Source organism: Panthera onca, chromosome B4 (assembly GCF_046562875.1).
Source record: "Panthera onca isolate mPanOnc1 chromosome B4, mPanOnc1 haplotype 2, whole genome shotgun sequence".
NCBI classification, from domain to species: Eukaryota; Metazoa; Chordata; class Mammalia; order Carnivora; family Felidae; genus Panthera; species Panthera onca.
In genome coordinates this window covers 132,052,018-132,072,677 of record NC_138345.1, presented here as the reverse complement: position 1 = coordinate 132,072,677, position 20,660 = coordinate 132,052,018, and the positions used below count along the sequence as shown (strand labels likewise).

At 57.9% G+C, this 20,660-nt stretch overlaps 1 protein-coding gene across 3 annotated transcripts; it reads left to right on the top strand.

The window, feature by feature from the left end:
- Positions 1 to 1,591: 1,591 nt before the first annotated feature.
- On the top strand, positions 1,592 to 20,319 carry CBX7 (chromobox 7). Of its 3 annotated transcripts, none has more exons than XM_060656311.3 (6): positions 1,592 to 1,902; positions 4,074 to 4,117; positions 11,207 to 11,272; positions 15,267 to 15,333; positions 17,957 to 18,308; positions 18,697 to 20,319. In XM_060656311.3, the coding sequence occupies exons 1-6, from the start codon at positions 1,834 to 1,836 to the stop codon at positions 18,849 to 18,851; spliced, it is 753 nt and encodes a 250-aa protein (XP_060512294.1). In that variant the 5' UTR covers positions 1,592 to 1,833; the 3' UTR covers positions 18,852 to 20,319. The 3 variants fall into 3 exon arrangements, with proteins under 3 accessions (XP_060512294.1, XP_060512295.1, XP_078305566.2); XM_060656312.3 differs by having other exon boundaries at positions 1,596 to 1,902; positions 18,236 to 18,308; XM_078449440.2 differs by lacking the exons at positions 1,592 to 1,902; positions 4,074 to 4,117; positions 11,207 to 11,272; positions 15,267 to 15,333 and having other exon boundaries at positions 15,340 to 18,308.
- Positions 20,320 to 20,660: the final 341 nt, after the last annotated feature.

Below are 20,660 nucleotides of genomic sequence, written 5' to 3'. Positions count from 1 at the left end.
TTCTCTCCATTCTCACTTGGCTTAGGATTGAGAGGGTTGATTTACTCATTCTATTTTCCTCCTGTAAGAATTTGAATAAAGATTATAAACTGCAGTTCCATTCTTTTAGTGTACCTTGGTAATGACAACTTACATTCTTAACAAGTCTGCGTTATTTCATATCTCCATTGTCCTCCTGAGTAAAAAAAAAGGATTTTAGAACCCTTTAACTCCACTCATCCAAGTTATATGCTATTGTTCTTGTGTATTTTAATTCTATTTTTATCCGGAAGGCATTGTTATTGTTTTATATTATCAATGTTCTTCATTGTTCTTTATTCCCTATTGCATCAGACCTGTCTGTGATCATCTTTTCCTGTCTCAAGTTCTTCCGTTGGAATTTCCTTTAGGGAGGGTCTGCTAGTGGCAAAGACTTAGTCTTAGCATTTGTAAATCTTATTCCACCTCCTCCTGGAAAGATATTTTCACTGGGCACATGATTCTTGGAATAAATTTTCACTGGGTATATAATTCTAAGATGATGGTTATTTTTTCCCGGGACATTAGATAAATCATTCCAGCGCCTTCTGGCTGGCTTCTGATTAAAAAAAAAAAAAAAAAAAAAAAAAATCAAGTGTAAATCTATCATTTCTTTCTTCTGTGCTCCAGACTGAGGCTTTTGGACTTTATTCTGAGCGGAATAAGGAGCTATGGGAGGTTTTTAAGCACTAAGGTGACCCAGTCACATCTGCATTTTAGAAAGCGCTCTCTGGCACTGTGTGGACGCGGGCTCGGAAAGGGCTGCAGCCCAGAGGAAAGGACGAGGGGTGTGGAGGGGAGAGGGCAGAGAGGCAGGACTTGGGATCGATGCAGGTAGGCGGTGGGAGCCGGAGGGGCGCGCTTCCGGGCGGGGATGAATGGTGGCGCGGGAGCGAAAACGGAAGCGGGTTGGGGTGGGTGAGGCTGGGACCTCGAGATCCATTCATTCCACAAACAGTGGAGCGGCTACTGGATGCCCAGCGCCAAGCGCGTGGCAGCAAAACCGGTCCCGGTGTGCACGTTCCATCCGCCCCGGCCACACCTGCCGCGAATTATCGCCTAGCCCGGGCCCTCCGCACAGCCCCCAACGGACGGACAGACTGACGAACAGGCAGGCGCCGGCTTAGGACTGGCCAAACCACGCCGCCGCGGAGCCCGGATCTAGAGCCCTCGGTCTTCAGAAGGAAATTTCGGCTGGCCCCGCCCTCCCGCCGCTCTGGGGTTCGCTCCCCGGCCCCGCCCGTCCCCCGTAGGAGGTGGGCCGCTTGGCCTCCGAGGTCGGCCCGCTCCTCATCTGCCCAACCGGGGCGTGTCGTTTCCGGCCTCTCAGGGTCGCCGGGAGCATTTAAAGAAACGCGTCTCGGTATTAAGATCTCGCTCCGCCCCAGTGCCAAGCAACACCGGCGCCAAATAAGTCCCGCGGGCCGGCGCCGCAGAACAGCAGCTCGCGGCCCGCGGCGCGGCGGCGGGTGGGGCGGGGCTCCATCGTGGGGCGGGGCCAGCGGGGCGAGGGAGGCCCGGGAGGGAGGGGCGTGACCTGCCGGGCGCGAGCCGAGCCCCCGCCCCGCCCCCTCCTCGCGCGCTCGCTCGCTCGCTCGCTCGCGCAGAGGAAAACGTTGCGCAGGTTCAAAAATGGAACGTCGGCGGCGTGAGGGAGCGCGAGGGGGTGTGCGCGCGTGCGCGTGCGCGTGCGCGCCCGGGCGAGGGTGACGGGGTCCCCGCCGGCCCGAGCATCGCGCGCCTCAGCCGCGGCCCCGCAGCTCCGCCCCCGGCCCGGCCCGGCCCGGCCCCGGGCCCGCTCGCCCGCCGCCCCGCATGGAGCTGTCAGCCATCGGCGAGCAGGTGTTCGCGGTGGAGAGCATCCGGAAGAAGCGCGTGCGGAAGGTGAGGCTGCCTGGGGGCGGCTCCCAGGACCCCTGTGGGGTCCCCTGTTGTCCCCAGCACCGTCCCCTCCACGCTGGCGGCGAGGGGGAAAAGTGGGGCGGGGGGCCCAGGCAGCTCCGCGCTGCTGGGCTCGTCTCCCCAGTCCGTGCCTCAGTTTCCCCCGCCGCCTTGTAGGACGGAGTAGAATAAAAGTTGTCGCCCCAGCATCCTGGGGGCAGCTGAGCCCGCCAGAGCTGGAGCTTAGGATCAGACTGTAGGGATCCTGAACGCCATCCTTCCTCAACCTCCCCTCATTCTAAATAAGGGGAGATTGAGGCCCAAGTTGAGGAGAAGGCTTGCCTGGTGTGTTAGCGTCGGAGCTGGGTCTCGAACTCAAGACTCTCGATTCGGTACCGAGACCTTTGAAGTTGGAGGCGGAGCTTCAGCCTCCCGCCTCCGAAGACTAACTCTGGACTTCGACCTTTTCGGATCCCTTCTACCCCCACCTCGGTCTTTTTCCCGGTCTTCCAGCGCACACCTCTCTGTCTTCCCCACCCCAACTCTCAGCCCCGCCCGGCCAGGCTCAGTGAAGCCGCCTACGGCGCTGGGGCATCCTCTAAGCTCCTCCCCCTTCCCTTCGCCTCCCAAACAGACGCCCTGCAATTTAAGGAGGCATCTATTCCACTGGGTTCGGGTACCCGCGCCTCGGGGCTTGGCTTTGGCGGTCCGTACGTCCTGTGCACCTGTTTGCGGAGTGGTCGCCTCGCGCTGGAGGTTGGGGATGGAAGCCCTTGGGGAAAGTTCATCCTCTGGCAGTCACCACCATCCTGTCCCCTCGTCTCCTCTCTGCAGCCCCTTGGGAGGCTTCAGTGGCAGGGCTGGGAGGGGTCTTAGAGATCGCCTTCTCCCTCCCGTTTGACAGAGGCAGAGACTCAGACCCAGGCGGAGGAAATGACCTGGTCAAGGTCACACAGCAAGCTAGTGATGGGGGTAGAGCGGGAGCTCGAGTTGGCTCATTGCTAGCTCATCTTCTTTGGAGAGAGAAAACTCAGTCCTGGCATCTTGGGCCAAGGGTGAAGTTTGAGGTGGGGATTTTCTTTCCCCCAGCTCTGATGGGGTTGAACTCTTGGGGCTGCCCTTCCTCCTCCTTCTCCCTTCTTCCAAGGTTTCCTCGATTTTAATTTATTCCACAAAGCCCAGTGTTTTCCATGCACTGCAGCCTAAGCAGATACAGCGGTTACCTTCCTTCTTCGTGGAGGGTGAGGAACATCGTTCCTTCAGCCTTCATTCAAAACATATTTTTCGAGGGCCTGTTATGTACCAGGCAGCATTCTCAGCCCCAGGGAAGACTACATCCCTTCCTTCATGGAGCTGGCATTCTGGCAGAGGAGACACATAACGAACGAGGAAATAAATGCAGGTGTCCTCAAGTGGGGCCCTGTGCTATGCAGAAAGAGAGGTGGAAGGTGGGAGAGATGGCCTTAGCAAGGTTGGTCAGGGCAGGCCTCTTGGAGGAGGTGACACGTCTTGGTCTTAAGACGTGGTGGGGACGGGTTTGGACTGGAAAGCCAGGCCCGGTCAGTGAGGAAGGGAGGGGTCAGGCTCTATTTTGTAACTACTAGAGATGTGACCACCACTTCTGAAGGGGGAGACTTTGTTAGTCTTCTCTGGGGTCCCACCAGGGTCTTTTGAGCCGGGGGTCACCTCTGGGCCGGAGGCATCCCCTCCCAGAGAGGGGGCTGGCTGGTGGGACTAGCACCACGGGAAACACACCAGTGAGGAATTTTTCTAGGACCTGGAGAGTCTTCTGTTCTAAAAAGTTAAGACTTACAGTCTTAGCACTGGGACTCTGGACACTGGATCTTTGGCGATAACCTGCCCCATTTGGTCTTAGTTTCCCCGTGTGTGTGACACGAGCTCTGAGCTTCTGCCGCAGGAGCCCCAGAAATGTTTGGGGCCAGATGTGCGCCTGTGCTTTCGCAGGAAGCGAAAGCGATCCAGGGGTGATCACGCAGCAGCCAAAGTTTGGGTGTCTCTGGGTTGGTGGGGGATCTTGTGGGAGGGGGCGTGTCCCTGGGCTGTGTATGTGTTGGGGGAACATCAGTGCACAGTAGGGGTTGGGCCTTACTGTCCCGGGAGTGGTTTTTGGGGCAGCCGTGTATCTCACTGTTTCTGCTCTTCTTTCTTCCCAGGGTAAAGTCGAATATCTGGTGAAATGGAAAGGATGGCCTCCAAAGTAAGGCTCCTGTGTGTGTGTGTGTGTGTGTGTGTGTGTGTGTGTGTCTGTCCGTGTGTCTGTGTGTCTGTGTGTCTGCCTACCTGTTCACCCTTCTCTATGCCTCTTGCCTCTCCAGCTGCTTTTAGCTTTTAGCTCCAGCTGCTTTAGTAATTGGCCATTGGACCTTGACTAAATCATCTTCTTCTCTGGGTCTCAGTGTCCCCTCTGCCAGCTGAGGGGCTAGAAGGACATGAGGGCCAAGGTGGGCCCCAGCTCCTCTTCTCTCCTGCTCTTCTCTGGGTTGAGCTTCATCTCCTGATTGCAGCCTCCCCTCCCCTCCTTCTGGCCTTTCCTGGCACCTGGGAGGTGAAGGCCCAGCGTCTTGGCTTCAGAGATGGCTGCTCGCCAGGTGGAGGCAGAACAAATACAGGCCGAGTGCGGGTTTGTGGGGCTGGATTAGACACGTCTAGCCAGTGCAGCATGAGTCCTCAGTGCCATAGAGCTAGGGGCAGAGCCTGAGCCCCCTATGCCTTTGGACAGCATTCTCCAGTCTACCAAGCAGGTTTCCATACAGCCTTGTGAAACAGGTATGGTGGTGATCTCTAAAGATGAGAAAGCTTGCTCAGAGAAGGTAAGCGCCTTGCCTTAGGTCCCACAGCAAGTGGAGGCAGAGGTGGGACTTGAACTGGGCCTCCCTGCTTGCGGAAGTCTCCTCTGTGCCTCTTCCATCTTGGAGTTGGGGGACAGGGTGCTGGATCCAGGACTTCTCTCAGTGGCTCCACCTCTCCTGCTAAGGTCCAATCAGGAACCTTCCTAGTAACCAATCACCACCCAACAGGGCGGTGGGAGTGGGAGGGACTGAGCAAGTCGTGGGGCCTCTTCATTGGTCTGTGGGTGCCCTGCCTCCTTGCCCTCCTGGAAACCCCCTTGGCCCAGAGCCTCTGCTCTCTGTGCAGGGGGCTTTCTGCTGTGTTTACGTTGAGGGCTGAGCTGGTATTGGATTCTAGGAGCATCATGGGAGCCTGGTGGGGAAACAGAGCAGAGGGGAATACAGCCTATGTCACCTGAGCTTCCCTTTCTACAAAACAGGCTCATTAGGCCAGGCCCTGCTCCCCTCTCCCAGGCTCCTTCACCTTGCGGGTGAAAGTCCTGGGCCCGTGTGTTCAGGGCACCCTGCAGGCGTCCTGAGGATTGGGGTCGGTGGCTGGCCCACCAGATAATGCGCCGGTTGGCTCCCGCTGCCCCTGCTGCCCCCTCCCCAACACCCCAGAACTGGAGGGGGATCCCCTGCTCCTCACGGCAGATGAGAGGTGGACTCATCGGGGTGAAGAAGCAGTTAAGAGTTGAGGGAGAGCTAGAAAAGGAAGATGCCTAGGATCGGCCGCAGGAGCGCTGACTCCCTGGGTGCACGCTCCCCACTCAGCTTGTGCGCCAGAAGGCACTGCACTGGGGTGTGGTCACCAGCCTGTTGGCCTTCACAGCACTGTTGGCTATTTTTCCTCCTCTGTAGACTCCCATCTTTTGAAAGATTTCCTTCTCTAAACAGAGGTACCTCTCAATGAAAAGTTCCTTCTTCCACTTTTTAATTTAATTTAATTTTATTATTATTATTATTTTTTTTTATTTTTTTTCCTTCTTCCACTTTTTAAATCCCAAACGGATATGTCTGCCTACCAGAGCTTCAGCCAGGAGAGAAGGGCCTGGCACTCCAAAGGCAGTCCAGTCCCTCGTGCTTCTGTTGGCCTGAGCCCCTCACCCTGATGCCACTTGTTTCTTAACATGCTGAGACCACCAGGGGGGCCCTAATGCCTGCCTTTGGTGACTCTGCAAAGGTTCTGGGAGTCCTGTTTGACCAGATGACCTGGGGCACCCCTGACTCTCCTGCACATTGGTCCTGGGTTCCTGGCCTGGTTCACAGCCGTCCAGGTCCCCAACATGGTGGGGCCTGTGGTCCCTCATCTCCAGGTTGGAATGATGAGGCCTGTGTCACAACATTGTTGTGAGGATTAGATGATGGAGATAAAGTACTGGTGCTTTCTCAGGTGACCAGGCACTTAGGAAATGTTTGTCGTTAACACAAAGTCAGACAGCTCAGCTTCTAGGTTTCCCTGCAGCCAGGAAAGGGATCTGGGAAATCCCATTCGCCATAAAAACTCAACATAGCCTTAGAAATGATTTGGGTCAGCCCTCAGATGGGGAAACTGAGGCCCAAAGGGGGGATCATTACAAGAGTATAACTTCCAACCCCATGCTACCTGCTGTATCACCCCACTTGACTTGGGGGAAGACAGGTTCAGTCAGGGGGAGAGCAGGAGAACCCAGGCCCTTTTATAATCCACTGGGGCTTAGTCTCCTCTTCTCAGGGGGCCTTGCTTGGAGAAGAGGCTGAGAGAGAGGCTGGGGAGTGGGTAGTTGGGCAGGCCTGGGAGCCTTGGCTGGGGGAGAGTCTGATTCTCCTGCTCAGCAGCACCTTCCTCGCCGTGGCCAAGGAGGCTTATGTTAGTAACAGAAACCATGATTTAAACAAACACTCTGTGCCAGGCCCCTTTTAGGCCATTACATGCTTTGCCCATTTTCTCTCCCCAACTGCAGACAAATGACTGCCCTTCATCCCCAGCAGATGGGGCAGAGGAGCTATCTTGTTTGTTCTGGAAGGTACTGCAAATTGCCCAGGGAGGGGCCAGGGGAACAGGGTGATGGATGTTAAGTCACCAGGTACAGGCCCTCTGCCCCACGGAGACTGTCAGATACCCCACTTATTTCAGCCTGCCCAGGACTGCTGTTCCCCTTTTGGGAATGCATTCCTCCCTTCCTTCCTTCCTTTACCACTTGTGAATACTACCCCATCTTTTAGGGAGGACTGCCTCCATGGAGCTTTGGTAATGATATTGTCAGTGGGTACAGCAATAATCAGGCTGCTGGTCAGTAAGCACCTTGTCTGAGTCAGGTATTGGCCCATTTTTAAGTGCCTCATGGCAACCGATTTTACAGATGGGGAAACAAATCCACAGCAGAGGAGGCCATGCCCAGGGTCATCTACAGCTGGGATCATTTGAACTATGGTTTGCCTGACCCCAGAATTTGGGGACCTAGCCCCTGTGATACACAGTCAGCTCTGCCAAAGGTGACTGAGGATCTTTTGTCCTTTGGTCTTTTGACTATTCAGTAAGAAGTGCCTAGGCTTTGGAGTGCCTAGGCAGACCAGGCTGCCTTTGAACCCTCGTTCTGTAGATTTACAAGCTGTGTGACCCAGGGCAAAGCCCTCAACCTCTGCACCTCCATTTCTCCACCTGTAAAATGGAGCCCTAGCCTCACAGGACCCTGGCAAGGCTGCCTGAGACCCGAAAAGTTTCACAGCAATGCCAGGGGCAGAGGAAGGGCGTCATCTCCTTCCAGCGCAGGGTTTGGGCAGCCGCAGCAGAGTCCAGGATTGGGGCCTGGGAGGTTTTTGCACTTGCTTGGAACTGATTTCTTAACGAGCATTTGCTTTTATTATGTGTCACGCTGAACTAAGTGCTTCACGTGGCTTCGCACAACTAATTCTCACATTAGTCCCACTTCACGGATGAGTAACTGGAGGCCCCAGGGGCGGACTTACCGGCGCACCCGAGTCCGCCTCGCCGCTTGGTATTTTGGAGGGCTTTAAATGGGAGGGTGGGGGTACTAGGGCGGGCCTGGCTCTGGGGGGCCCCGCCCCCTGCACGGCGGGAGCCTGCGCAGCGGGGCCCAGGCGGGGCGGCCGCGAGCCTGTTTACCCGGACTCGGGCGGGGGGGAGGGGGCGGGGCGGTCGGTCACGTGGCCGTGTTTACCTCGGAGCCGGCGCGCGCCGTCCCCGCCCCCGCCCCTCATTGGCTGGCCTGGTAATCCGGGGCGCGCCCCTCGTGCGTGCGCGCTCACGGCGGACCCGCTGCAGGGGGCGGGGCGGGGCCAAGTGGGGCTCTCCGCCCCGCCCCGTGGAGCGCTCCGTTCCCGCCCAGCCCGCGCCCGCCCCCCTGCACGCCCCGCCCCATTCCGCCCTGCGACCCGCAGACTCAGCTCCGTGGTATCTAGGCTGTGAGCCCCGCCGGCTGGGTGCTCTTCTGCCCGCGCCCAGTTCTTCGCAAAGCGGGTTTGCCCTCGACGTGGTCTCTCTCTCCACATTGCGGAGCGGGGCTAATGGCCTCCACTTCATGGGACAGGGATGTCGGGGAGAGTGAGACGTAGCGCAGTCCCCCTCCTTTTTCTCTCGCGCAGCACGGAGCAGGACCTGGCCTCCTGCTGCCTGGTCTGACCCTCTCCCATTGTTTCAGACCCCCAGCAGCCCCAGCCCAGTAACAATGTCCCCTGAATCCACTGACCCTTTCTGTGCACGTACTGTGTACGAGGCCCCCGTCAGACACAGGGCATGGTCAGTCGGGCACTGCCCGTCTCCCGAAGACATTACAGTCCGGCGGGGAGACAGATGCAGTGACATGTGAGACACCCAAAGGTAGAGGGTGGCCAAGATTCAACAGTTCCAACCACAGACTGGTCACGTGCTGTCTCAGTGACCTTGGCAAGATGCTTACCCTCTGTGCCTCCGTTTCTTCGTCTTTAAGTGGGGTAACCTACCTCATAGGGGTTTTGTGAGGAATTGAGAGGAGTCCCTGGCAGTCGTGCTGTTACCATGATGGTGGTGATTCTTAAGATGAGGAAACTGAGGTCCAGAGGAGGTTGGGGACTTGCCAGGAACCACACAGCACCTCCATCAACAAAGAAATGGGCAGGGCAGTGGAGAAGTGGGCAGGACAGAGAGGACTAGAACACTGTAGGGATATTTTAACAGAGCAGAGAGGGCGAGACAGAGGACACAGGAGGAAAGCAAAATTCCTCTTTTCTTGTTTCTAGTTACAGTTGGGGAAAGTCAGCCTTTGTTTTGGGAGAGGAAGGTTGGGAGTCTTTGCCAGTCTCTGATTGCTTACACTTTGGGCATTACTCCAACTACTAAAAAAAAAAAAAAAAGTTTCACTTTTAGCATTTCTTCAGGGTGAGCAAAACTCTACAGTGGTTTCTGTCACCTTTCCTAGAGCACCAAGGGACTGGGGCTGGGCTGGGCACCCTGGGGAGGGCTTACAGCCTGCCAACCAAGATACCAGCTGGGTTCATCAATAATTTTGGAAGTACCAAGTGCCCAGGCTGTGGCGAGCAGCAGGGAGGAGGCTGGGAGTGGGACAGCTTGGAGAGGATGTCAGGGGAAGCTACAAGGGCCTGGCTCCTAAAGGATGAGGAGGTGGTCACCGAGGGACTGGCCGTCAGGAGGAGAGCACAGCACGTACAAGGAAGGCGTCATTGTGCCCGATCAGGCTGGGCATGTGGCACTTGGGTAAGGGCTATAAGGTCCTCAGGGCACAGACCTTTGTCACTGAGTCCACAGAGCCTGACACGGGGCCCAACGCACAGTAGGTGCGCAGAAGCGTCCGTGGAAGGAAGGAGGAAAGGATTCTGTCCTTGGGTAGCTTGTTGTTCGAATCTGGATTGGACTGCTGGTGGGTATCAGTGTCCCAGGACAGTTGAAGGTGAAGGTTTTAGCTCGGCTGATGAGGAGGCAGCCCGAGGGGCTGGCCCCAGCCTCTTTCTGCCTCCTAACACCTCCGTGACACTTCTCACCTCCCTTCTTACCTAGCGCAGCTGGGGGCCACCTGGGTCAGAATCATAGTCCGTGGCTCTGGTGTTGTTTGTATGCATACGTGCGCACACATGAACACACATGTGTATTTATATGTTTGTATGTGTATAGTATGTTTAAGTATGTGTATGCATACACACATTTAGATTTGTGTTTTAAAACTTTTAGTTTTTTATGCACTGGCATCTGTTTATGGTGAACTGTACTAGTTTTTCCATTCATGAAGTGATATAAAGTTGTTTTTTTTATCTATGTTTTTAAGTAATCTCTACACCCAACATGGGACTCAAAGTCACAACCCCGAGACCAAGAGTGGCATGTTCCTCTGACCGAGCCAGCCAGGCACCCCTAAAGTTTGATTTTAAAATAAAATTATTAAACTAAAAAAAAATGACCTGCTTTAGGGCCACCTGGGCGGCTCAGTCAGTTAATCGTCCGACTCTTGATTTCGGCTCAGGTCATGATCTCGTGGTTCGTGAGTTTGAGCCCCGCTTGGGGCTCTGAGCTGACAGCGCAGAGCTTGCTTGGGATTCTTTTTCCTTCTCTCTTTCTCTGCTCCTCCCCGTCTCACACTCTGTCTCAAAAAGAATAAATAAATACACTTAAAAAAAAAGTGATCTATTTGAAAGGCAGATATTAAGTAAATGATAGTGCATGTGGAACAAAGGTGGCTTGAGCTGTGGAACTGCTGAGCTCTGACTTCCAGATCTGTCCCAACAGGGGATGGTCTCTGGTGTGGGGGTGGTGGAAATACCAAGGGGCCTGCCGTGGCATCTCTGTACCAGTCAGTCACTAGACATCTACCAAATTCCTGCTGCGTGCCGGGCCCGACAAGGGAACTTCAGACCTGGCCGTGAAGGTGCAGATGTGTACCGAGGAGGGAGGGAGTAGCTCGGCCCAGGCAGAGAGGGCCATGCTGGGGCCAGGGCTTGAGGATGGCTGGGGACAGCAAAAGGAATAGGCACGGAGCCCTTAGGTAAATGCATTAAGCAGCACGGGAGCTCTTTATGGTTGGGGAAATGGAGGCACAGAAGTGTTGAGGAAATCCTTCAAGGTTGTGTGGCGAGCAAGGGCAGGGCTGGGATTTGACCCCAGCTGGTCTGGCTCTAGAGCCTCCGCTCTTGACCACATGCTCATGCCTCTCATGGGAAGGGAATCCTGGGAGAAGGACCCTGTGCTCCTGAGGTGAACACGAGGTCTAACTGGGAGTTAGACACACTTGTTTAGAGGCTGATGTGATCGGTGCTCAGAACGAGGGCAGTCCTAGTGTCGTGGGAGCCTCCCGACCCAGCCTGGGCAGCCAGGAACAGCTCTCGGGAGTTGGTGACAATTACGCCGGACCGGGGAAGGGCCAGAAGCCTGCCCCGCCCCTGCCCCCAGTGGGCCCAGGTGGAACTACCCTAGCTTCCGTGAATGCCAGTGGGGAGCAGGGCCGCGTCTGACCTCTCCTCTCTCTCCCCAGGTACAGCACATGGGAGCCAGAAGAGCACATCCTGGACCCCCGCCTGGTCATGGCCTATGAGGAGAAGTAAGGGGGCCTCAGCCTGCCGCTGGCTTGGCTCCGGATGAGGGTCATGGGCGTGGGGGTCGGGGACTTGGTGGGGACAGCCTGGTCTAGTCTGCAGCTGGGGGTCCTGGGTCCCATTCCTGTCGCTGAGTGACGCTGGCCACGTCTCTAACCTCCCCAGGCCTCGGTCTGTCTGCTGTAAAATGGGCCGTCTGTAATAACACCGGCCCCGGTTTCCCTGAAGTTGGGGTTTCAGTTGCTGCGAAGAGTGTAAAAATGCTTTTCACAGATGCCCTGTGTGAGGGGCACAGTATCAGTAATGCGCCGTCATGGCCCTGGGGACAGATCAGAGAGAGATTCTCCCACCAAGCGAAGGGAGGTCCGGTGAAGCTGAAAAAAGGCCGGGGACCGTGGCTTTGGAGCAAGGACATCTGAGTTCTGGTCCATCCCACCTGGCCGCCTCCCAGCTCAGTGGCCCTGGGCAAAGCTCCCTTACCTCAGTCTCCCTTACCTGCCAGTGCTCTGCTCCGATTCCGAAGGTCGGTTCGCGATCGGCAGCTCCACCGGTGGGCAGTGAGGGCGCATCTCAGGGGGGAGCCTTTGACAGAATGTTGTTTCTCCTGATGTGGGAGCCTTTTGAGTCTCGCCATCCCTGTCTGCCGCATGAGCTCCAGCTTGACCGACCTCCCTGCCAGCAGGCAGCCCAAACCCTCCTGCCTCTTCCCTGGAGACCCTGCAGGGAGGGATCTTTTCATAAAATTGCTTTCATTTGGCCCTTCGCGGTAGCCTCCTGAGACAGGGATGAGGGTCTCATTGGATGGATGGGGAAACTGAGGCCCTGAGGAGCTAAGGAGCTTGTCCGGGTGTCTCGCAGCTGGGAAGCAGCCAGCCTAGGACTTAACCCAGGGCTTCCGACTCCAAGTCAGATGCCCTTCCTCTGGCCCTCCTTGCCCTCTTCCCATGGCTTCTCCCCCAGGAAGTTTCCTGTTGCCGATTCCAAGGACCTTCCGTGGTTCTTTCCTTTAAAAATCAGGGTGTCCCTGTCCCTCAGCTTCTTTCTTGCCCCCGGGTGCTTGGGAAAATCCTGTGGAATGTCCCGGACTGTCGCGAGGAGAGTGCCGGGCAGGTGCCAAAGTCCTGGGTTAGCACCCTAGCTCTGCTACTCGCCAGCTGTGTGGCGATGGGCAAGGCCTTTTCCTCTTGGAGCCTCATCTTCCCCATCTGTGAAGTGGGGATAAGAGTGCTGATCTCATGGGGCTCTCATGGGGACCAAGGTTTCCGAAAGCACTTTGTAGGCCAGTAAGTGTGGGCACACGTGTGTGAATTATCTTCCCGATGGTAACTAAGGGTCGTTCGTTCATTTGCGCAACAGGTATTGAGGTTCCGCTGTGTGCCAGACACTCTTCCAGGTGTCTGGGGACACAGCAAGGAACCAAACCAACAGACAACCCTATTTTCATGGGGCTCCAGTGCAGAGACCGGCAATAAAAAAACATAAAAAAAAAACCCCGTATACGGTATCAGATGGTCATAACTGCTGCAAAGACAGGGTTGGGGGCAGAGAGAGGGGATAGGTAGGGGTGCAGGGGTCAGTGGGTGGTCAGGTGGGGGGTGTGACCAGAGACCTGGATTAAGCGAGGGATTGAGCCCAGTGAGTATTTTAGAGGACATCCCAGGTAAAGAGAACAATCAGTACAAAGACCCCGGGGTGAGAGCTGGTGTTTAAGGAACAGCACGGAGGCCAGCGTGGCTGTGAGTGTGGCTGGCTGGGGTGATGTGAGCCGGGTAAGGTGTGGGAGATGAGGCAGGAATGGGGCAGCTGAGGGAATGGGGGGCGCAGCTCAGGGAGTGCCGTGTAGGTCCTGGTACAAGATCCGGATGTTATTTTGAAGGAGTCAGGAAAGACAACAGTTAAGGAACAAACGAAGAGCTTGTACAGACCCACTGTGTGACTTTCAGCCGACTTCTTCTCTCTCAGTCTTGGTGAAAAGGAGGTGAAAGAGGGATGATGTCCATTTAACACCTGCTCTGCAGGGTTTTAAAGAGACTCAGAGGGAGTCTGGCAAGGGGGCTCTTTTGGGGAGTCCCGCCCGCAGGGAGAGGCCGAGAGGGTACGACTCCTAAGTCGCCACAGCCCTACAGCACTGGCCATTGATGGGTAGGACTCAAGGCTGGCAGAAACCAGGCCCTGGGTGGTAAGGACTGGATAGAATGGACCTCTCCCCCTTCACACATGCACGTGCACACACACACACGCACGCATGCACGCTGTAGATCGGAAACCCGGATCATGTGGCCTGGGCTCCAGGCCTGCCCTGGGGGCCCTGATTGGACCCTGGGCCTGACCCTCACTAGGCCTGGAGCCCGGAGCTCAGTGGCAGAAGTTGTCAGAATTTTGGCATGGGGCAAGTCATTTAGCGTCTTTGTGCCTCAGTTTCCACAACTATAAAATGAGGATAGTAATAGTGGCTCCCTCACAGGGGGGCCTTAGGTAGAGCAGTGCCTTGTGCAGAGCGTCTGGTATGTGATGATATACGCCACACTTACCTAAACGTCACAAACACGCTCCCATCATTATTCTTTTCCCCTAAGGCCCTTCCCTTTCCCCCGTCTACTTCCTCCTCCTCTTCCTCTCTTCTTTTTTTCCCTTCCTCCTCCACCTCACTTTATCATTTTAGCTTTTTCTCCCCCCTATTTCGATAAATCCCAGGGACCCCTCTTGCTTCTCCCAGGAGCCCTGGTGGCCGGCTGAGAAGCGACCGCTCGCTCCAGACAAGGACACTGAGGTCCAGAGGGGAAGCGACCGGCCAGGGTCTCCCGTGGATCAGGGGAGAGCTGGGCCTGGAACAGGGTGTCCTGGTGCCCAGCACCAGCTTCCGAGGGAAGATTCTCACCCTTAAAGGCTGGCAGGTCCCTCCTGGCAGCCGAGCGGCTGCTATCACAGCGCCTTGGCTGCTGCTTTCAGACGCCGGCTCCGGGGCCCCGGGTCAGACCTGCTGCGGCCAAGCGCACAGGCAGGGAGGGAGGGCCCCACGCGAGGTGCGTCTCCCCAGCACCCCTGGAGACGGCAGACAGCTGCCGCCCCGAGGAGGGCTGGCGGTGGACCAGCTGCCTGGGACTGTCCGGTTTTGCCGAGCTCAGATGGAGAGACTGCCCCGAGTCACACAGCCCGCAGCGGGAAGGGGGCACGCTCCCGGCCCCCGCATTCTCTCTCCTGCCCACATGGCCTCTGCAGTGGGGGCTAGCTATGGAGAGTGGGATGGAATGAGATGAAAAGGTGGAATGAAAATGGCTTTGAAGCTGTTGCTGGAGTCTCTGTTGCGATGTCTCGCATGTGTCCCGTGTGACTTTGTACACATCCTTGGGTTGTGTGTGTGTTTGTGCAGGTGGGTTGTGGGGAGGGCACCCAGCAGAGAACCTGGCATCCACCAGGGACTCCGAAAAGGCGAGCTTTCCTCCCTTTCCCCAACCAGATGATACAGTGAGGGCCTGTCCTCTCCACCAGGTTCATGCAGATCCCAAATGGGGGGAAATCTGGGCAGGGCTTCGCTTACAGAAGGACCGTGCCCATGCTCATCAGTCCCCCTGGGACGTCTGAGGCAAATTTGATTGGCAGGTTTCTATACAACTCTCCTGAGGGTGGAAACTGTTTTGTTTTGGAGGCTGTTCCCAGTGGCGTGCAGAGCGGGGCTCTGGCGTGACCCTGGAGCCCGGTAAAGACACGCCTGCTTTTGGAGATGTCGCCCGCGTCCCTCCTCAGCATTAGGACCGGTGGCTGTGCCCTCCCCTTTTGTCAGAGGGGAAGACCGAGACCCTGGGACATGAACATGGGACCCCACTGTTACGGTCTAACGAGGGCAATGGGGAGGAGTCCCTACTCCGGGGTCGGGGGGTGGCCTGTGGTGGGTGCCCCCTTTTCCCATAGACAGTGGAGGCCTGGGCGGAGCGGATGCTTTCCTTTCCCTTAAATGTCACCAGTGTTTGCTTTTCTTCTGCCATCTGCTTTGCACCCCAGGGAGGAGAGAGACCGAGCGTCGGGGTATAGGAAGAGAGGTCCGAAACCCAAGCGGCTTCTGCTGCAGGTAACGCCACCAGCCTTGGTGCCCACCCACAGTCCCCCCTTGCTCCTCCTACCAGCCTCCCCCACCCCACGCATTTGCACCAGCCAGTGGAGCCGAACTACTTAACCTCTTTGCTCTGCCCAGGGCACGGGGTGGCGGGGGGGGGGGGGGGACTTAGTGGGTCCGTCTCCACAGGGGGAGGTGGGGAAGGAAAACAGCCTGGGCGGGAGGTGCTGTGGGTATGGGGGAAGATGGGTCTATGGCCCATTGGTGGGAGCCTAGACTTTTGAAAGCTTAGAATCTTGTAAATTAGCCTTCATCACGCTCAAAGTCACCAGAACACAAGATTGTAACATTGGAGAACCTCAGACACATACACGTTAGAACTGAGGAAACGTGGGAGCCTGGGATTTTAGAATCCAAGAAAAGGACACTCAGAATTCTGAGACCGTAGTCTTGAAATGCCCTAGAAATGTGTCGTTTTTGAGCGAGAAGAAACCTATGGGGCCCCCTTTTCCAATCCTCTGCCACAGGCAGGGGGGTTGTGTCTAGACTCTGGGACACCCCAAGTTACCCAGGTCTTGGGGCCACTTTGCTGACATCACTGGTCTGCTTGGAACGCGGGTGAGGTTTGAAGTGACGTGGCTGTGTGATTTGAGGCAGGTCTCTCTGCCTCTCTGAGCTCGAGCGTTCTCTGTAAAATTGGGGTGATCAGCGTACCTGCTCTCCTTAAGTGAATAAGGTTCACCCAGGTATTTGAAGCCAAAAATAAGGCTTCTTGGTCCCCACGCAGGGTGAGGAGACATGTCCAGTCTCCTGCCCACCCTTGATTAGAGATCACCTGGGACTTTTGCCAGATAAGGTGGGATTCCCTTCATGCGATGGGTATTTTCACAGGGTTTGGTGTGAATTGGGTCCCAGGAAGGAAAGTAGCAAACTAGCCCCGAACTTAGCAACTTAGAGCAATAAACACTTAGTACCTCACCCAGTCCCGGTGGGTCAGGAATTCAGGGGTCCTGTAGCTGGTTCCTTAGTGATTTCTAGTTCAGGTTACGGTCACGATGTCAGCCAGGGCGCACTCATCTGGAGGTTTGACCGGGGCTGGACCGTCGGCCGGCTGCTCGCGTGCCAGCAGGTCAGCACGGGATGTTGTCAAGAGGCCTGGTACTTTCCAAGGGCTCCCGGGTGGCCTTGCAGCGTGGCCACTAGCTTCCCCCAGAGTGGATGATGTGAGAGAGAGAGAGCACGAGGAAGGTGGGAGCACAGGGTCTTTACTGACTTAGCCTTGGAGGTCCCAACCCACAGTGCCCAGGGTTCCAGGGGACTGCCCATGGCTGTGAATTCCCTGAGGCGCGCATCGTTGGGGCGGTCTCAGAGGCTGGCCACTCTTTTCTTCATCGTCTCACTGACGAAGAAACCGAGGCTCAGGGAGGCCGGTAGTTTACCCAGAGCTGGATTCAAACCCAGGTCTGGCCCTGGGTGCTCCTGGACGGCTGTGGGCAGCCGCAGGTTCTCGCTCTGTGGACGGCAGGAGGGAGGAGCTTACTGGGCTCGTGATGGCCTGTGAGCCGGGCCGAAGGAGCAGGTTTTGGTAAAGCTGCCATCGGATAAGCCCTCCCGGCATGGCAATGTTGTCCCGATCTCCGCCTGGTCGGCCCTCCTCCTGTCCCATAACCACCCATGCCCCATGCCGTGTGACGGGCATTAGTGGGCAGCATTGGCGAATGGAGCCTGCGCATGTGGGCTTTGCTCCCAAGTGGGAGATGTTTGACCGGCAGGCCCCACCTGAGGGCCTCGCTCTCCGTGGAGACTCTTGGCCCCTGGTGACAGGTGGCAGCAGAAGGTACCGTCCCAGCGTGATCCACGCCTTCCCGACGCCTTAGCACCAGGGATCTCTCGTGGATTTGTCTAAATTTCTGCCAAAGTCAATTAGTCAAATCCCCGGAGTACAAAAATCCAGCCCTTGCGTGGCGGGAGAACGTGCCCTCCGGCCCCATTTTCACGAGAGTGAGACGGGGCATCGGCAGGGGGCTGGGCCCGCGCCGCTCAGGGGGAGGAGCACCTGGAGCGCCTGTAGGCTGCTGGCAGAGCACTGTCCCTGTGGCCGCGTGACCGTGCGCCCGGTGCCACGTGCGCCCCTGGTTACTTGCCCCGGGAGCCTTAGGGCCTCCATCTCACACCATCTCCTCGACGGCCTGGCTGTTTCGGCTTTGGGGGTCCTTTAGTAAGCAGAAGTGCCTTTCCTGGGATGAGGAAGAACTCCTTCACTTGTCTGCTTCACGAACCGAGATTTGGTTTTTCTTGGTCGATGTTCAGTCTGTACCTCTTGTACGCTCCTCTGCTGTGCACCAGAGTAATATTCCCTGCAGCCCCATCCCGGCGCCACCTACAACCCCCTGGGGAGATGAGGCTGCCCTGTGGGGCCAGGACGAGTGGCTGTACCCGGCCAGGGCTGGGGCTGGGCTGCTCGGGGCTGGCTTTCTGGGCCGGGGTGGGGGTCGGGGTGATGGCCGGCTCCGGGCCACGGAACGCAGGGAAGGGCACTCCAGGCGGGGGGGGGGGGGGGGGGGAACGGCATGAGCAAAGGCGCGGCAGTGGCGGGGAGGGCAGGGCTGACCCGCCGTGCCCTGGCTTGCCCCCGCAGCGGCTGTACAGCATGGACCTGCGGAGCTCCCACAAGGCCAAGGGCAAGGAGAAGCTGTGCTTCTCCCTGACGCGCCCACTCGGCAGCGGGAGCCCTGAGGGGGTGGTCAAGGCAGGGGCGCCCGAGCTGGTGGACAAGGGCCCCTTGGTGCCCACCCTGCCCTTCCCGCTCCGCAAGCCGCGCAAGGCCCACAAGTACCTGCGGCTCTCACGCAAGAAGTTCCCGCCCCGCGGGCCCGACCTGGAGAGTCACAGCCATCCACGGGAGCTCTTCCTGCAGGAGCCAGCAGCCCCGGACGTCCTGCAGGCGGCCAGCGAGTGGGAGCCTGCTGAGCAGCCCCCCGAGGAGGAGGGTAAGGTGACCAGGCCCCGAGGCCCAGTCCCAGAGCCCCTCAGAGCTGGAAAGTCCCCACGAGTCATCAGGTTCAGCTGCCGTAAGGCCCAGAGAGGGCCCGGCGGGCTCCTGAGGCTGCACAGCCCGCAGGGGCCCCCGGCTCAGCCTGGTCCCCCTCCTCCCGTGGTCCCACTGTGGGTGAACTGGTCCAGGCAGGGAAGATAAATGTAGTGGCGTCCTCCCGTGTGTCCAGCCTTGAGCTAGGCCCCGACCTGGCCGCGGACGTGGAGGGGGACCCGGTGCTGGGCTGGCGGGGGTCTGCATGCCGCCTCCCGCTCCCACCTTTCCTACGCTGTCGTCAACGCTGTCCCCCATCTCTCTGCCTTTCTCTCCCGTGGCTGCCGCAGATGCAGACCTGGCCGAGGGGCCCCCTCCTTGGACTCCCGTGCTCCCCCCGAGCGAAGTGACAGTGACCGATATCACCGCCAATTCCGTCACCGTCACCTTCCGCGAGGCCCAGGCGGCTGAAGGTTTCTTCCGGGACCGCGGCGGGAAGTTCTGAGTCACCGTTTTTACTCTTCGTAAACTGTTTGCTTTTGGGCTTGGGGTGGGGACTTCCAGAGATGGGGAGGGGTTGGGGGCGGGGTAATTATTTTATTTAAAAATATATGGAACAGGAGAAGGGGGGGAAGATCCTGACACTTTCCCGCCACCTCGCCCCTTTCTCTGCGTGTGATGTTTACAGAAAGGCTCGGTGGTCTGTCTGGGGGGCTGGGGAGGCCCGGCATCGCTCTGTCGGTCAGGGTGCCGTCTCTGGGCCCCCCACCCCCGGATGCCTCCACCACCAGTGTTCTCTAGAGACGCAGCAGCTGGTCCCAGGAACCAAAGGAGAACGGAAAGGCCCAGACCCTCTCCCTTGAGCCACCCCCTCCCGCCTTTTTGGTTGGTTTCCCTTTTCCGTTTTGGGGGCGGCGGGTGGGGGTGGGTCGCTGTGTGTCACTTTCCACCCCAGCTTTGCGGTGGGATACGGAGGCTGGCTTTGGCCAAAAAGGACTGGGTCAAAATGAGGGGGCAGGAGGAAGGCTTTGAGGTTGCTGGGGTGCGTTCCAGACCCTTCACAGAGGTCTTCCCCTGGGGGAGGCTGCCCGCCGAGCCCCTTCTCCGGGGAGCTCCCCCACCCGCATCGCCTGACCCGTGAGGTGGGCGCACCCGGCCCCGTGCCCTCGCGACCACGCGCGCTGCCTGCAGGCGTGGGCCGTGGGCCTTGCAAATCTCCTGTTCGGAAACCCTGACCCGGGGAATGTGGGGCGATTCGCAGCACCTGAGAACTTGTCGGGGGCACCCCACCCTTAACCACCCTTGTACAGCACATCATGTGACGGGCTCTGTCCCAACTCGTTTGCTCACAGGTGTCAGCAGAGGGCAGGATGGCCTCCGATGCTCCCAGCACGCAGGGGGGTTTTGTGGCTTCACCTGGCCGGCCACAGGTGTGCACGTGTCTGTGCAGGTGCGCCGTGGGTCAGCACTGGCTCTGAGGCACTTGGGCCCTGTCCTTCTTCCCCCGAGGGGCTCTTGTTTTCTCTGACTCAGGTGACTTTTCAACCCTACCCACTCCTCTCTTTTTCTGCCCTCCCAGAGAGGGAGGGAGCGTCCCGTCACCTTCTCAGGGCAGCCTTCAACTCCCGAAACTCTCCCTCCTCGCATTCCGTGTCCCCTTCCCATTCGTCCGAAATGCCACAGCCGGGAGCGACCTAGTTTTCCTGTGGGGGGACCTCTGCCGTGTCTCTCTGCCGTCTGGCTGCGGGGGACGGTGGGTCAGGCTGTGTGTAAGCCCCGGGCCCACCCGGCAAGGGGCTGTGGCTGCCAGGAGGAGGGGCCCTCGGTTCCTGGTTTGCGCAAATGTGCCCCGCGGGCAAGTGGCTTCCCTGGCAATGAGGAGCGTCCTCTCCCCCTCTCCCCTGCCCCAGCCCTGTAAGGGAGAAAAAGCCAGATGGCAGGGGCGGGGGGTGGGGGGTGCCAGGGGAGCAAAAGTAAAAGGCTGGCTCCCTCTCCCTTTCCCCCATCATCAGAGTGGGGGCGCTTGGGGGGGGCCTGCCCGCCCTCTCCCAGGGCTCTCTCCCCACTCTGCTTTGTCCTGAGGAAGTCAGCAGAACCCTGCTGAGGCAAGGATAGGGCGGTTCTTCCCCCAGACCCCTTCTCCCCAAGTTCCCAAACCAAAGACAGCCTGTACCCCATTTTTGTTTGGGGTGCCCTGCTGGCAAGATTCCTAAATCCCTGAGTCTCTCTCTCCCCTCCCTCCTTAATCCTTCGTTGTCCAGGGTCAATTCAGTGCTTCCATTGGGGGGTGGTCCCCTCTGGTGGTTCCTCCCAG